Source organism: Acomys minous, assembly GCF_964271855.1.
Source record: "Acomys minous genome assembly, chromosome: 14".
Lineage (NCBI taxonomy): Eukaryota > Metazoa > Chordata > Mammalia > Rodentia > Muridae > Acomys > Acomys minous.
In genome coordinates, this window is record NC_140496.1 from 93063320 (window position 1) to 93079735 (window position 16416).

Genomic DNA, 16416 nt, shown 5'->3' on the forward strand with positions numbered 1-16416 from the left:
TGTACTTCTCTCACTTCTAACGAACAACGACTGCACTAAAATTAGATAGGAAAATAGCACAGAAAGGTTTTGCAGCGACTCAGTCAGGCCAGCCAGGAATAAACAGCTTCACCCCAAGACAAAATTGGCCTTTGCACCAGCGGAGCGCCGGAGCCGAAATCCGTGCTCCACTCCTCCACACTAGTCCCGCCCTACCGGCCCCACCCCTCACGCACGCCCCGCCTCTCGCACTTAGCCCCGCCCATCACGCACGCCCCGCCTCTCGCACATGGCCACCGCCACCACACACATTCCGCCCCTCCCATCCCACGCACCCCGCCTCCCGCACTCAGCCCCGCCCATCACGCACGCCCCGCCTCCTACACTCCGCCCCTCTCCTCTCGCACCCGGCCCCTCCCCTCACGCACGCCCCGCCTCTTGCACTCAGCCCCTCCCGTCACGCACGCCCCTCCCTTACCCGGATTCCGCTACACTTGCTGCGAACGTTCTGCGCCCGCATCCGAGCTTGCGGAATGGCGAATCAGGTATGGAGGCACGCGATGGGCCGGAGCCGAGGAGGGGAGCGCCGGGGTAGCTCGCTGCCGCCCACCGGGGATGGCCAGCGCAGCCGCAGCAAGGCCAAGGAGGCTTTGTTTCGGCCTCGCGCTTGGAGAGCAACTTTGCTTTGTGCTCTTTTCGGCCTGAGCCGGTGAGAAGAGGCCCGAGGCCCGCGCCCTCCACGCGGCAGGGAGTAGCTTGCTCGGGTCGCACTTGCAGGATGGCGGAGCTGGAGCCCGGGCTGAGCTCAAAACTATCAAGCAAAGTTAGTCTCTTCCTTCGGCTTTCGCTTCCTGTGTGCAGCACCATGTACATGTTTCTTTAAATCACGGTATTGACTTTTAAGCCCATCTCCTATAAACCCAGTGACTTGGCAACCTTTATTCTGTCAACACATTTCATAAGCATCAAGTGAACTGATCAAAACCCAACCTTCTTCATTAGGCTTGCCTCCGCGGTAAAGGAAGGCCTACACTGAGTGTAAGCGCTGTGATAGCTCATTGCTTTAGGGGCACGATTTAAATTGCATACGGAATTTTAAACTTTCCGGGAAACACATTAAGAACACATAAAATTAATTCGATGGTATGTTTACCCAGCCTACTAGTCAAAACAGTATTTCAACATGTTATCAGTATTTTTAAATATTTTTACTCTTAGCCAAGCGTAGTGGCACACGCCTTTAATCTCAGCACTCGGGAGGCAGAAGCAGGCGGATCACTGTGATTTCAAGGCCAGCCTTGTCTACAAAGCGAGTCCAAAAAAAAAAAATTTTTTTTGTTGTTAAGGTTTTTCGAGACAGGGTTTCTCTGTGTAGCCTTGGCTGTCCTGGACTTGCTTTGTAGACCGAGCTGGCCTCGAACTCACAGCGATCCGCCAGCCTCTGCCTCCCGGGTGCTGGGATTAAAGGTGTTCACACCATGCCCGGCCAAAAAATATTTTTACTCTTCTATGCTTTCAAAATATTACATTTATAGCCGATCTCGGTTCCCACTGGCCTTTTTCTTATGTTCGATAGCCACCCATGGTAAACAGCTAATGCAGTAGCTAGCACAGTTTTTAAGAGATAGTTGTGTTTTTACATATCCCGCATTTGGATATTTCTTAGGATCCTTTCCACTGTGCAGTTTTGCACTAAGGCAATGTTTTATAAGCGATCTCAAGGAAAAGATTATTAGGATACATAATAATAAACTTGTGATTTCATGAAGTACTTGCCAAACCTTCTGACAGGACCCGGAAAGGGGGATTTTTTTGTTTGTTTGTTTTGTTATTGTTCTTTGCTTGGCTTGCCTTTTGCTGTGTGTGGCATCAAATACAGGGCCTTGTGCAGTCAAGGCAGATGCTCTTCCACTGATCTGCATCCCTAGCTTAGGACCTGTATGCTGTATTCATTCTTCTCTCTCTCACTCTCTTCCTCCTCCTCTTCCTCCATCTTCTACAGTTTCTCAACTGTGTGTTGTGTGTGCCGCTGTGTGTTTATACACACCACATGCATGCAGGAGCTTCAGAAGCCAGAAGACACAGGTCCTCTGGAACTGCGATCACAAGTAGTTGTGAGCATGTAGATGCGGAGCACTGAACTGAAGTCCTCTGCAGGAGCAGCAAGTGCTCTTAACCACTGGACCATCTCTCCATTCCTTCAGTTAATTACACACACACACACACACACACACACACACACACACACTGTTGTGGTTGGTGGTGGTTTTGAAAGGAAAGGTTTGAGCTGGATCTCTCTGTGTAGCCCAGGCTGTCCTGGAACTTGAAATGTAGACCAGGCTGGCCTCGAACTCCCTGAGACCCACTTGCCTCTGCCTCTAAGTGCTGGGACTAAGGGTCTACCTCACTATACCTGGCCCTTTAATTATATATATTTTTAACTATATTATTTATATGACACCTAAAAACAATTCTCCATTTCACGTAGAGGTAATACCTCTTGCTGTGAATGTGCTGTTCCCTTTATTTTAGTTAGTTTTGCATGTGTCTGAGTTTGTAGTGTGTGTGAGTGTGTCTATGTGTGTTCAAATGTAGGCACATCGAGGTCTGAGGCTGACATCAGGCGTCTTCTTGCAGTTGCCCTCCACTGTGTGTATTCAATCGGGATCTTTCACTTGAACGCACAGATCACCAGTCCAGTTAGTCCAGCCAGCCAGCTTGCTCTGAGGAGCCCATCTCTGGCCCTCAGGCTTGCACAGCCAGGGCTCTGCTCACTGAGCCCTCTGCCCCACCCTGGCAGACCCTTAACATTAGCATTCATCATCATCTGATCTGACCACGGAGTAATTATTAATTTAGGAGGATAAAGCATTTACTCCTGTTCTCCCCGCTCCAGGTGATCAGGTGCAAGGCTGCGGTCGCCTGGGAGGCCGGGAAGCCTCTCTCCATAGAGGAAGTAGAAGTGGCCCCTCCGAAGGCCCATGAAGTTCGAATTAAGGTAATGTTACAGCTAAGGCACTGTGGGAAAAAGCTTACAGCTAGGTCTCCGGATAGAGGAGTGGAGCTGAGGCCCACAGAGGGTAAACCCCGAAGGGCGGTCAGTGTCTGGGAGAAAGCACTGGAAGCCTTCCAGCTGCAGAAAGTCACGATCCTTCTCCCACCTGCCCCCCTCCCTCCCAGCAGCCCCTCTGCACCTATTTGTATTTGCTCTGGGGCTGAGAAGCCAAACCTATGGATTAGCGGGTTACCACAATATAACTTTATAGTTTAGGTTTCAGGTGACTTTATGCGGTCCACACCCCACCCCCACCCCCACCGCCCCCTTTCTGCCGATCCCCGTAACTCACAAAGCATGGTTGTTGGCGTTAGAACCAAAGAATAGACACAGCCTTCAGGTTTGCTTCCAGAAAATTACAGAGAGGTTCTTGGCTGTTTACGGCAATGAACAGATGAAGTTCCCGTGCCTAGCAAGCTTTAAAGTGCCCTGCCCCTGATGGACAAGGTAGGGCGCCCTGCTCCTCACCCTCCTCCACCGTGGCTGAGAAATGACCCCCAGAGAGAGGCAGAAGACAGCATTCCCGAGACTTTGACCCCTTGACATTTATAAAACTTTGTTTTGCTCCTCTGCTCCCGGCTTGTTTATGATAGAGTTAATGCTTAAAGTCATAGCCGTTGTATGTGTTTGTTCCTTAACATTCTGGAAAAGTGTTTCCCGCAAGGAAAAGCTCTCCTGTACCATCATGTCAGGACTGTGCACACTAGCCTGCGTCCCAAGGGTCGCATGTATCCGATTGAGACACACAAAACCTTTCCATGGCCCTTTTCAGCCAGGGTCTGAGAATCTGAAATGTTAGCATACTTTGGGTATTTCTGTTCATGTTTGGAAGCTAAGCTGATTGTGCTTTTGCCAGTAAAGAAGGCAGCTTGTCCCAGATATGCTAAAGATAAGTAGTGTGGCCAGCGACGGCTTCCTCCCCAGGAAACGTCTGGCTTACAGCAGAGAGTGGATTCGTAGGACAGAAGCAGAAAAGCACACATACAAACAAGATTTTGCCTTTAGTTGATATTTTTTTCTTCAGTGTGTATGTTTATGTGCCTGTGTGAGTTTATGTGTGCCACATACATGCAGGTGCCTGAGGGCACTGGAGCCCAGAGGAGTTGCAGGAAGTGAGCTGCCTGTTGTGGGTGCCGAAAACCAAAACCTGGCTCATCTACAAGAGCAGTAAGCGCTCTTAACCACTGAGCTGTCTTTCCAGCCCCCAGATATAATTCTTAGAAGGCAGAGAAAGGCCAATGAAAGGAGTGTGCATGTTAGCAAAAGGACTCAGTCCCACCAACAGCAGTATAAGCCAGACAGGCGTCTCTCAGAAATAGTGCCATCTTAGGCATCACGTTCCCCAAGTTTGAGGCCCTAGTGGGATGGCCCCAGCTGTTTCCATCCTCTCTACAACTGCAGAAGGCACAGTGCTGGTGAAGCCACCAGCTTATTCCCACTTGCTCACGTTGCACCAAAAAGGAACCTAGCTGTGCTGCACCGCCTTGCACTACAAGGGCCACTACAAGGTCCTTAAGGGTGCCATGGTTGTAAGCATGCTGGCCTGGAAGAAGTTAACCTGTAAAAGAAGTGTATCTACAAATGGGCACAGTGTAGCATGCAGCACGGGGCCTTTTCCTCAACTCGTGTCTCTAGCTAAGTACGCACGCACACTTAGATGCTTTTCTGAACATCCTGGCAGATCATGGCCACTGCCGTGTGCCACACCGATGCCTATACCCTGAGCGGCGCTGACCCCGAGGGCTGTTTCCCGGTGATCTTGGGACATGAAGGTGCTGGAATTGTGGAAAGCGTTGGTGAAGGGGTTACTAAGCTGAAGGCAGGTAAGGAAGGCGTTTAAAGCCCTCGAGTGGCTTTGGCTTGTTTCTGTGCGGACACTACAGCTATTTATTTATTTATGAACAGTAGTCGAGGTTAATTTCACTCCTTATCTTGGAAGAACAAGTATTTGGGTTGATTTTGTTCCCCCTCTGATTTTGTAGTGTATTCGTTTTGAATACACTACCAAAAGCAATTCTGGGAAGTTAAGCAAGAATTTTTGAGTCACATCAATGAGTTGGTACTTTTGAAATACGTCGTTATCCTCCACAATTATTTAGAGTTTCATTTAGATCAAAAACTTTGAAACGTACTTTTGTGCATGGCTGGTCAGTGTCTGAGCCATGTTCTCTAGTTAATGTTCCTAAAAGCCTTGAGGCTGTTCCTTTCCAGAGTCATCTGATGAGAGTAATCGGACCGCCATGGCCACTTAGAGCAGTGGTTCTCGGCCTTCCTAACGCTGCCACCCTTTAATACAGTTCTGATGTTATTGTTACCCCCAACCATAAAATCATCTCATTGCTACTTCCTAACTGTTAATTTTTCTACTGTTATGAATCATAATGAAAATAATTGATGTGCAACCCCTGTGAAAAGGCCATTCAGCCCCCAAAGGGGTCGAGACCCACGGGTTGAGAACCACTGACTTAAAGCCAGCTATATCATTTGAGATGATAATTTTACATTTGCTTCTCAGGTGACACCGTCATCCCGCTTTACATCCCACAATGTGGAGAATGCAAATTTTGTCTGAATCCTAAAACAAACCTTTGCCAGAAAATAAGGTTAGTATCTTTTTATATTTGCATATATATGTATGTGTATACGCATACATATATATACATAAATACATATCTTTTTTTGTGTGTGTGTATTTGAGTGGGGGCGTATGTGCCCATGTCTTTGATATATCCTGGGGCCACAGTAGGACATCAATGAGGCTCCTACCCCCTACCCCCCACCTTCTTGCCCCTGGTGTGTGGCAGAACTTTTCCTGGGAGACAGCAACACACATCTATTCATCCCAGATATGAAGCCCGCAACAGACCAAAGTTCAGCTGCCACCAGAGTCCACCTTGGTGAGCCAGCGGGTTTTGTTGGGGTTACTTAGAGAAATATGGGTGAGGGGTTCCTTAGAGGAGCGGAAACACTCAAAGACAGCTGCATCAGCCTGCGCTGGGTCAAGGTCGCCTGATACGACCTTGAGAAATTAAGTCAGGGCGGCTGGAAAGTCCACAGCACTGAAGCTGTTTTATTGAGAGCAATCAGATATTGTATACCTTTATCTGAAACAACATAATGGCAGTTGCCAGGATACAATATACTTTGCAAGCTACATAGAGTACACAAGCTTAATGTCTAAGGCCAATTGTCCTGTCAGGCTTCCGTGCTTCCCTGATTACTAAGGGAACACAGAAACACAAAGAGGCCTGACTACTGCCTGAGGGAGTGTGTTTTGGCCTCTCGGGAGCTGGAAGGCATATCTAACCTAAAAACCCATGACACAATCAAGGCAGCAGGCCAGGCCAGCTCCATGGCTCCCTTCACCAGCAGCGTGCTCAACAAGTCAGAGAGTGTCCTTTCCAAGAGGCTCCGATTTAAACCTCTCTTTCCGGGCAGCGCTCTGGTCTGAGAGGGTTCTTGGCAGCTTAGCTCTCTTGTCTGAGGGATACTCTCGACTTTTATTGCTTCCGCTGGCAGGGAGGAGCCTAGTGGATCTGGCCAGTTCCAGGGACCTCCTAGTGCCAGTTTGAGTTGTTTGCCTTCCGGCTAAGGAATTTCCCTACGGAGTGAAATGTTTCAATCTCGGAGAAGAATGTCACATGGCCTCCCCAGCCCACACCTTTGGCCCAGGGTCTCTTACTTAAACTCTGAAGCTCTCTGTTTCAGCTGTGCTGGCTGGCTGGCAAGCTCCTGTGTCCTCAAGGCTGCATTCCTCTTTCCCCTCAGCACTAGGGTTACAAGCACATGGGTTGGTGCCTGGTGTTTTACATGGCCTCTGGGCTTTGATCTCAGGTCTTCATGCTTGTAAGTGCTTCGAACTGCTGAACCATCGCCCCAGCCCTCTTTTAATATACTCTTATAATAAGCGGTCTCATTAATGTTAAGTATAGTGCTAGAGCGATGGCTCAGTGGTTAAAAGGACTTGTGCAAGTTGCCCTTCTGAGGACCCAGGTTTGATTCCTAACACCCACATGGTAACTCACAACCATCTTTAGCTCCAGTTCTACAGAAAACACCGCCCTCTTCAGGGTGTCACACACACACACACACACACACACACACACACACATACACACACACACACACACACACACACACACGGTACACGTACATGCATACAGGCAGAACACCCATACACATACAAAAAAAAAAGGAAGATCTCAGTGTAGTGATTTATACAGCACATTTACAGGAGTTGCTTAATGCTGTCTTTAAAGAGGCCTTCCTTGCTGTCAGTGTTACTGAGCTCTTTCATTTCAAGCATGAGAAAAATCAAATCTCAGCAATCTCAAAGTTTGCCCGTAATCACCAGCCATTAAGATATAAAACAGAAGCTTGTTACAAGGCATGGTGGCCCAATCCTGTAATCTCAACACTCAGGAAATAGAGGCAGGAGGATCACAGATTTGAAGCCAGTCTAGAATACAGATATGGCCTTATTTCAAAGATTCAAACACCGGGGGAGGAATCAAATTTTTCTCTTCCTGTAACAATAAGCTAAATTTGCAGGGAAAGACATGTTTTTGAAAGTGAAATGAAGTCCTTTTTATGAGCTGTTTTATATTGTTCGTTAAAGCGAGTGTGAAGCTTGTAGGACATAAGAAATCCCTTGACACAGAAAGGGTGCTTCTGTTGTTAGGTGTGGCCCTCCATTTGAGGACCCTTTGAGGCCCTTTAGAGCTTGTTTGTTGCCTTTTTTCTTGATATAGACCATGCCTTAATACAGGACTCACTGCTGTGGCCAATTTAGAAGTGTGGCCCCATAGATACTTACTACTATGCTATAGCTATGATGGTGGGTCATATTAGCTAACCCACTTTTACAATCAATAAAGACACAGACACCTGATGTGTTTTAGAGTAAGCCTTTAGCTAGGACAAGGCAGATATTACCTCCTAAACCATCCTCCAATAACTCCCAGTCTCCATCCCATTCCATCTGCTTCTAACAATTTCTATTTGGGCTACCTCCATAATCCCATCCATAATGCCAAAATTCTTGCTAATGTTCTGCATCTCTTTCCATGTGGAAGTTCAGAGTTCCTCCTTCTCTGGGGCCAGGCGGCTCCTTTGCTATCCTATAGCGATTCTCCTCCTCCCTCCTCTGTGCCATCTTCTCTCTCCCAAGATCCTCTCTGTCTTCAAAGCCTCGAACCTTAGGCATGCCTATCCCATTTGCCTGCCCGGGTATGTTGGTCAAACAGGAATAAGTTTGTAGACAAGGTTGCATATCAGATACTTGGGGCACATTAAAAGACAGCAAGCAGTGGGTTAGCATCAAAATACACCAGACCAACCTCCAACAACTCATGGTACACAAACTGTAAATGTGCAGCGTGTTGAATGCTTGCGTGTATGCATACCTGCTGGATAGACAGACGTTTCTCCCAGATCGCTGCCAGCATCCCTCTGTTTTCTACATGTCCCTTCCGAATTCACACCTGACTCCTGTGGAGGTCGCCATTGTCCTGGTAGCTTTCCCTGTAGAACTTTGTAGTTGGAACCAGGGCCGTGTGCTGTCAGGTTTCTTCTTCCATTCGTGTCTCTGAGCAGTGTGCGAGTTCCTGTTGCAGGTCTGCTTTTGTGTTGCTCTGTCATATTCCACTCCAAATAACCAAGGTTTGTTCACTTGCCTGTTGGTGGGCACGAGGTCATACCGAGCCGCGCTGTTAACGCCAGTGTCTTAGGTGTTTCATGTTCGGTATGTGTCTATCTTCTCCTGTGGCTTCCTGCAATTTGACTGGCTGAGGTGTGAAGTGTACACACATAGCTCTCCACTTGTGTATTTATTCATGTTACATATGTCAAAGTGTCCATCTAAGTGTACATTGGGTTATTGTGCTTATTAGAAAGGATGAACATTGGTGGCTCAGTTGGGAAAATTCAGGTCCCCAGAAACCACAGCAGAGCCGCTGCAGAAGCACCCGTGTGTGAACCCGGCGTGCCCATAGGGAAATGGAAAGAGGAGACGGGCCTGTACCTTATCAATTAAGGCCAACTTCCCCTAAGCCCCTTACCCAATTATGTCATACTAAGGCTGGGAAAACCCCGCTTGCGGTTTCTGCCTTTAAAAACCTTGTATTGGAAGGAGTCAAGGCCGCCCACCTTCCTCAGCCTCTGGGGAACGGACGGTCCTGGCTCAGGAGCAAGATCAATAAAAAAGACCCTGTGTACATTGCATCTGGCTGGTCTCTGGTAGTCTGTGAAGTTCGTGACTTGGGCATTGCAGTATAGAGTTAAGGAAATGAGTCTACCCTTCTGTTTCTTGTCCTCCTTTAGAGTCACTCAGGGCAAAGGATTGATGCCGGACGGTACTAGCAGGTTTACCTGCAAAGGAAAGTCTATCTTTCACTTCATGGGAACCAGCACATTTTCCGAGTACACAGTAGTGGCTGACATCTCCGTTGCTAAAATTGACCCTTCAGCGCCTTTGGATAGAGTCTGCCTTCTCGGCTGTGGCATTTCCACTGGCTATGGTGCTGCTGTGAACACTGCCAAGGTAAGAGACTGGCCCCTGGCTTCGGCTTCTGCCTACCTTCAGTTCAATGAGACCTTGCTTGAACCCCGTGGCTGGCTGGGCGGGGAGGCTGTGACTCTTCGCAGGCTGCTTACAGCTGTCTCTGATGGTAGGTGGAGCCCGGTTCTACCTGTGCCGTCTTTGGCCTGGGAGGAGTTGGATTGGCGGTGATCATGGGCTGCAAAGTGGCTGGTGCATCCCGGATCATTGGTGTGGACATCAATAAAGACAAATTCGCAAAGGCCAAAGAATTTGGAGCCTCCGAATGCATCAACCCCCAAGATTTCAGTAAACCCATCCAGGAAGTCCTCGTGGAGATGACAGACGGCGGTGTGGACTACTCCTTCGAGTGTATTGGCAACGTGAAGGTCATGGTGAGCATGTGTGCCTTTGTTCTTTCTGCGCTTACACTACTTTTTTTAAAATGCAGTTTTCTTAAGATTAAAGGTTCTTTTGTTTTAGAAGGAACGGCTTTGACAGGAACTAATTCTAAAAGCAGGGGATGGAAATAGCTACTTGAACTACTAGGGCTATTTGCATGTGAAATGATAAAACAAGGGCTCAGGGAAAGATGAACAAATGAAAAGTGTTTCTTTGCCTTTGGGTGCCTGTCTGCTTGTCTCATGCAATGAAAAGTTAGGCGTGAGCTTTGGGACTGGATATGACACGGCGTCTTGAGGGAAGGGTGCAGATTCCAACAGCACGTGGCTAACATGTTTAGATTTGTTTCTATGTGTGAGTGATTTGCCATGTGTACCACATGTGTGTGCCTGGTGCCTACAAAGTCAGGAGAGGACATTGCATCCTCGAACTGGAGTTAGGGGGTGGTTGTGAGCCAGCTTGTGGATGCCGGCACCCACACCTCTGTAAGAGCAGAACGCGCTCTCAGCCACCGAGCCATCCCCCCAACCCTAAAGTCTTTCATTTTGCTTTTGAGTTAGGGTTTTAACCCGATATCTAAAAGCATAAAACCTGTGCATTTTGATGGATTACCTGGTAATGATCAATCTTTTGTGTACTGTGTCCATGTGGCATCTTTTATGGGGGAGACTTTGAAGGTCGCCCAGCTTTGGTACGTATGAACAGCAGCTGGCGGACGCATAGGCTGTGCTGCAGCAGACACGGGCTTCTCTGCTCTTGTCAAGGTCAAAATCCCCCTCGATGATGGTGAGGCCCCTGCACATGGTATTGGCATGCTCCGTGATGTCCTGGCATGTCCTCGTTTATCTCACCTGTGATGTCTCCTCCTAGCCTGACAGTCTGACTGAGGCGAGGCGATGAGCGTGACTTGGTTGTGAGGAGTGGGTGTTGACTTTTAGGAGCTGTGTTGGAGGCATACCATAAAAAGGTCTTTTCATCAAGTAAAAAGTAAAAGCATGGTCCGTCTCATGTGTCCGCTGCCTCCAGTCCTAGTCCTTGGTCTTTTTCACCAAATCATGTTATCTTCCAGCCATTACCTCAGTGGCAGGACAGCCCTTCCCTGCCCTCTCTCAGGACTAATTGGCATCCCAGGGCCTGGCCAGTTGAGACCACACTCTTAACAGCTCCTTTCTTACCACCTTTGCCTGCGTACTGTCACAAACTCTTGCAGAGCTGTTTTCTTCTGGACCTTCTCCAAGGTTACTGAGAGCTGCTACGCATTTCCATCTCTCCCTTTCCTGTGGTTTCCCTCCTCTTCCAAGAACCATTATCCATGCGGGGGCCCAAATCCCCACCTGCCAAAGCCCAAATCCCCACCTGCTCCATCCCTTTTTTCTCCTCCTCCTCCTCCTCCTCCTCCTCCTCCTCCTCCTTCTTTTCTTTTTAATAGAGACAGCATTTCTTGTGTAGCCATGGCTGTCCTGGACTCGCTTTGTAGACCTGGCTGGCCTTGAACTCAAAGAGATCTGCCTGCCTCTGCCTCCCTGAATGCTAGAATCTGGCACCTGCACCATCCTTAGCTGGCTCCTTTCCTCTGTTGGCATATAATTCCCTTGTGTTAGAATCAGAATCTCAGAAGCTTGAGAAATCTGTTTAAGCCTTTTTTCTCCCCCAGTGGCCCCTGCCCACCCCCACCCCTCCCACCCCCGTTTGATTTCTCTACTGGCCTTTTGTAATTCCTCCCAGATAGCATTGTGTTTGACTATCTCTAGCTACCACGCCCAGCTGCCGCCAAAAGAAAGTCATAGTGTTTTTTTTTTTTTAAATGTATATGAGTACTCATCTACATGTACACCTGCATGCCAGAAGAGGGCATTAGAGGGTATAGATGGTTGTGAGCCACCATGTGGTTGCTGGGAATTGAACTCAGAACCTCTAGAAGAGCAGACAGTGCTCTTAACCGCTGAGCCATCTCTCCAGGCCTGTAAGTGGTTTTCTTAACCATATTTAGTAGCCAATGACTAAGCTGAGGCCAGAAGGGTGGACAGCTCAGACAGCTCCTGTTCCTTCTCCTTTCATGCTGAATTCTAGAAAGTTCCTCTGCAACCATTCTGATAACTGTCATTCTTACTGAAGTGGGTATGTTTTGGTTTTGAGTCCCACTAGTGACTAGTGATGCTGAACAGTGTGTTTCCTGTACCTGTTTGCATCTGTGTCTGGTTTTGAGATTTTTTTTTTTTCTGTCCCTTGCCCAGGCTGTTAGTTGTTGCTAGGTTTTTAGGAGTTTCTTGTAAATTCTGGGTATCAGCCCATTGTCAGAGGCATGGCCTGCAAATGGTGTGTGCACCACTTCTGCGCTCTGTTGTTTTCTAAGATACTTGTTAAAATATAATTGCTCAATAAAATTAAAATAGCTAAACATGAAGATTGGGTATTTGTTGCTATTTTTTTAAAAGGTTCTGTGTCGCCCCAGCTCTACTTAGGTGTCTGGGGACGAGGGCGTTCTCAGTGCGGTTCATGCATTGTCTCTGTGCTTGCAGAGAGCGGCCCTTGAGGCAGCCCACAAAGGCTGGGGCGTCAGTGTGGTGGTTGGTGTAGCTGCTTCAGGTGAAGAGATCTCCACTCGTCCGTTCCAGCTGGTGACAGGACGCACATGGAAAGGCACTGCCTTTGGAGGTAACACAGCGGATGAGTAGCTTCTCTCTAGCCTGTTTCCAGTGGCATAAAGTAAATCCCAGTTTCATTTTCTTGTATTAACACACACCATTATGAGTTGTCTTTATCATGAATTGTTTCATAGGAGGCTTAAAGAGGCTTTCAGAATCAGCCAGTGTTGACTGCTGGTGCTGGGGTGACATTCAGCTTCTTACAGAGTACAGAACTAAACAACACAGCACACGTCATCAACAGATGAGCAAGAGCCGAATGTGACCATGCATGCCTTTAATCCAGCACTTGGAGGCAGAGGCAGGCTCAAGGCCAGCCTGGTCTACAGAGTGAGTTCCAGGACAGGCAGGGCTACCTAGTCTTTCTGAAAAAAAGAACGAGAAAGGGAGGAAGAAAGGAAAGAAAAAAGAAAGAGTTAGTGAGCAGGAAGCTGGAGTCGGGCTGGGTAAGCTGTGCCCGGGGCTTCTGCGTGGTTTCCTAGTTATCCTTTTTGCTCCTTTCATAGAGGACACAGCTGTCACTTGATGTGATTAGGCCTCTTTCCAAATAATCTTGGTTTCCATAGTAACCGATGCTGAGTCCTAAACTAAACTATTGACAAAACTTTTTAGCAAATTAAAAGGTTATGAAGCTGATCATTTCCCCTGGTGTGACCCTAAGAGGGGTTTGGTCGTTTGACGTTATCCAACCATAAGTAAAGGTTGGGGTCCTTTTGTGCTGCTCAGCTGGGGAGAAGCTAGTAAAGCATGTCTCGCAAATGTGTGACCTCCACAGTTCTAGGCTGTCGAAAAACTGAATATCCCAGGCCTTCTGAACACTCTGAGAGACCGTGTGCAGAGGTCTCATGCTGTGTGTTGGGCCAACCTCTTTGAAGCACATAAGAAAAGCTTTGGAAAGTAAGCTAAAATGAGGGCGTGGCCAAAATTCTCCTTCTTTGTGATACACTGTTTACCTTAGAAGCTGTCAGTCTAATTAACTGTGGTTTCTAGTGTCCTGGACTATTTAACCAGCACACGTCCTGGGGGCACCAGATCTCAGGGCCTGAATGTGAAAGGGCCTTTGAAGCCAGGGCTGCATATACTAGCCAAGCAAGTGCCCTCTATTGAATTGTACTGTAATTTATTTGTTTGCTTTTGAGACAGTTGACCAGGCTGGCCTTAAACTTGTATCAACCTCCACTGTAGCTGGCTTTTCAGGCCTGTGCCATCAGGCCCAAGTGTTCATTAACCCTAATGTAGGAAAAGAACAATTTTAAAACGTTTACTTTTTCACAGCTAAGGATATGTCTGATTGTTCTTCTAGAAATGTCTCATTGCCTTTGAATTCCACTTCATCTGTGTCGCCTCTGTGTCACCTGGGAAGGGAAATGACTAAGCAAACTGTAGACACTTGTGGTGTAAGTTTTCCATAAGAATGTGATTTCTTTTAGGATGGAAGAGTGTAGAAAGTGTTCCAAAGCTGGTGTCTGAATATATGTCCAAAAAGATAAAAGTTGACGAATTTGTGACTGGCGATCTGTCCTTCGACCAAATTAACAAAGCCTTTGACCTGATGCACTCGGGGAAAAGGTGAGTTTTCAGTTCAGCTGCGTATTAAAGAATCAGTAATGACTTGACACTCAGAAAGGGAGGGAGGATCAAAATGAAAAGAATGTTGATCTTCAAAGTTCACCAGTTGGGGCCCATGAGGTGGATCAGCAGGAGAAGGTGCTGGCTGCCGAGGCCAACAGCCCGTGATCCCCGGGACCCACATGGTAGACGAGAACTGACCTCCACAGACATGCCAAGGTGTAAACACACACACACACACACACACACACACACACACACACACACACTCATAGAATAAATAAATGTAATTATTTTTTAGTTCATCTTTCAAATTTTATTCATACTGCTTCTCTTTCACAGCATTCGAACTGTTCTAAAGATGTAAATTCTGAAGAGAACACTGTCCATCCTGTACTTTTCCTGTGATCGGATAGGAACAGTCTGACAGAAGATTTGCAAACTAACAGCCTCTTAAGACTTCAAAACCTAGTAGAAGGAATGTGTGTAATCATGGCTCTAATCAAGGACAAGGCAAATAGTCACTTTCTGAACTCTCCACATAATAATTGCTGCTCATCAAGGAATATTTTAACATAATAAAAAGATTTTCTGCATTTGTGTAGAAGTTGCCCAGTAAGCTGATGATCAGTGGTGTTTAGAAACAGTGCTGACCAAAAGAAAGGCTGGTTTTTCATTAATCAGCACAGGTTTAGTTAACAAACCAAAATCAGAATATTCTTTCTCCACCAATACCTTTTAGAAATGTGTACTGTCAAGTATTCAATAAACTTTTGTTACATTTTGTTGGCATAGTGTTATTGTATAAAGATTACCCTTGAGTTGTTCAAATGCTGGTTTCTCTGCCTTCCTTTCTGGTTGCAATCTGGACATGGTGTTATAACGCTCATCTTAAGAAACTCATCTCAAATTCGTGTAAACATTGTTCCCCACTTACTCTCTGATTTGTCAATAAAACTGATCAGCCAATAACTGAGCAGTAGAGAGATAGGGCTGGACTTCCAGCAAGAAGAGGCGCCAAGGGGATTCATCTATGAGCAGAAGTCTAGGAGAGAGGATGAGAAAACTGCTAGAGCCGAGAAAGCCATAAACTGCAAGTATCTCGGAGATTTATGCTGGGGGGCTGTTAGATTAGCTTGGAGGATAAATTTAGACTGGTGTTGCTCAGTTACTGTCTGTAAAAAAAATGTTGAATAAAACTTGAGGCTCTGTCTCAATTATTTGGGGCTAGCTGGGTTAGATAAAAACTGCCAACTTTAAAATTCATGCATTAAAGTTTATTTAGGAAGCTATTCTGATAATAAATGCATACTATTGTCTTGACAACAACCAAGTAGCCAGGCGAACCAGCCATGCCCGCTCCATAGGGCTACTTTTGATAGAATTCTGAGAACGAAACAGTGGACTCAACTGAACACTGACAGTTGCTATGTGTGAGGTAAAGGTGCTCCTTGCAAGTAAGGTGCATGCAGAATGCACCAGAGGACTACCAGCCACTTAGATGTGTATTCAACGACTCCCAGCAGCCCAAAACATGAGGCTATGCTGTGGTAGCCACAGAACAGGGCTCAGAAGCATGACTGTCATTTGTTCTCTCTGCTCTCAAATACACTGATATAAGTTTAAACGGGGGCCCTCAATTAACTAGTGGCCTACCCAGCTACTGATAATATAAACTGGCTTCATAATCACATTGTCATATAAACTGTTGCTAGGCTTTGCCATCAATGCACAAAGGTGTAATTTGTTCCCACAGCCAGGCAGTTCAACTCAGATCCCTGGTGTCTTGGTCATGTGCTTCTCTCAAAACACCATAGTACAAACGTGCTCACAAGTTCTTGAAAACAGCACCTTTGGCTTGTTACTGGAAGTTGAGTGGAGGAGGTGGAAGACTGTAACGGGGCTTGTTACTCAAGAACAAAGTAAGTTTGTAAAATAAAAGCTTCGCTTCTTTTTTTTTTTTTTCCTTTTTTTTTTTTAAGCTAGACATAGGGATTTCTCTGAATGGTCTTCACAGAAGCTTCTTGTAGGTGGCAATTAACAGACCCTCAACCTGTCAATTGGCAGAATAACTGGATTGCTCAACTGTAAATGAGATGTTTCGCACCCTTAAGAGACCTTGTAGAAGATGAGGTAGAATTAAGAGCCAAGGGTGGTGGGATGACTTGGAGGGAACTTTTCCAGACACAACCTAGAAGTTGAACATTGATGGCAATTTGTGACAACAT

At 46.8% G+C, this 16416-nt stretch overlaps 1 protein-coding gene across 1 annotated transcript; it reads left to right on the top strand.

The window, feature by feature from the left end:
* Positions 1 to 397: 397 nt before the first annotated feature.
* Positions 398 to 14973, top strand: LOC311582461 (alcohol dehydrogenase class-3). The gene is made up of 9 exons (XM_084755626.1): positions 398 to 524; positions 2876 to 2977; positions 4716 to 4857; positions 5550 to 5637; positions 9356 to 9575; positions 9707 to 9967; positions 12494 to 12629; positions 14050 to 14188; positions 14531 to 14973. The coding sequence occupies exons 1-9, from the start codon at positions 513 to 515 to the stop codon at positions 14553 to 14555; spliced, it is 1125 nt and encodes a 374-aa protein (XP_084611752.1). The 5' UTR covers positions 398 to 512; the 3' UTR covers positions 14556 to 14973.
* Positions 14974 to 16416: the final 1443 nt, after the last annotated feature.

Bases quoted from the DNA above. Each gene is read 5' to 3' on its own strand.
- LOC311582461 (XM_084755626.1), top strand. The intron at 2,978-4,715 runs GTAATGTTACAG...ACATCCTGGCAG, and splicing joins CCCATGAAGTTCGAATTAAG to ATCATGGCCACTGCCGTGTG. The intron at 5,638-9,355 runs GTTAGTATCTTT...GTCCTCCTTTAG, and splicing joins AACCTTTGCCAGAAAATAAG to AGTCACTCAGGGCAAAGGAT.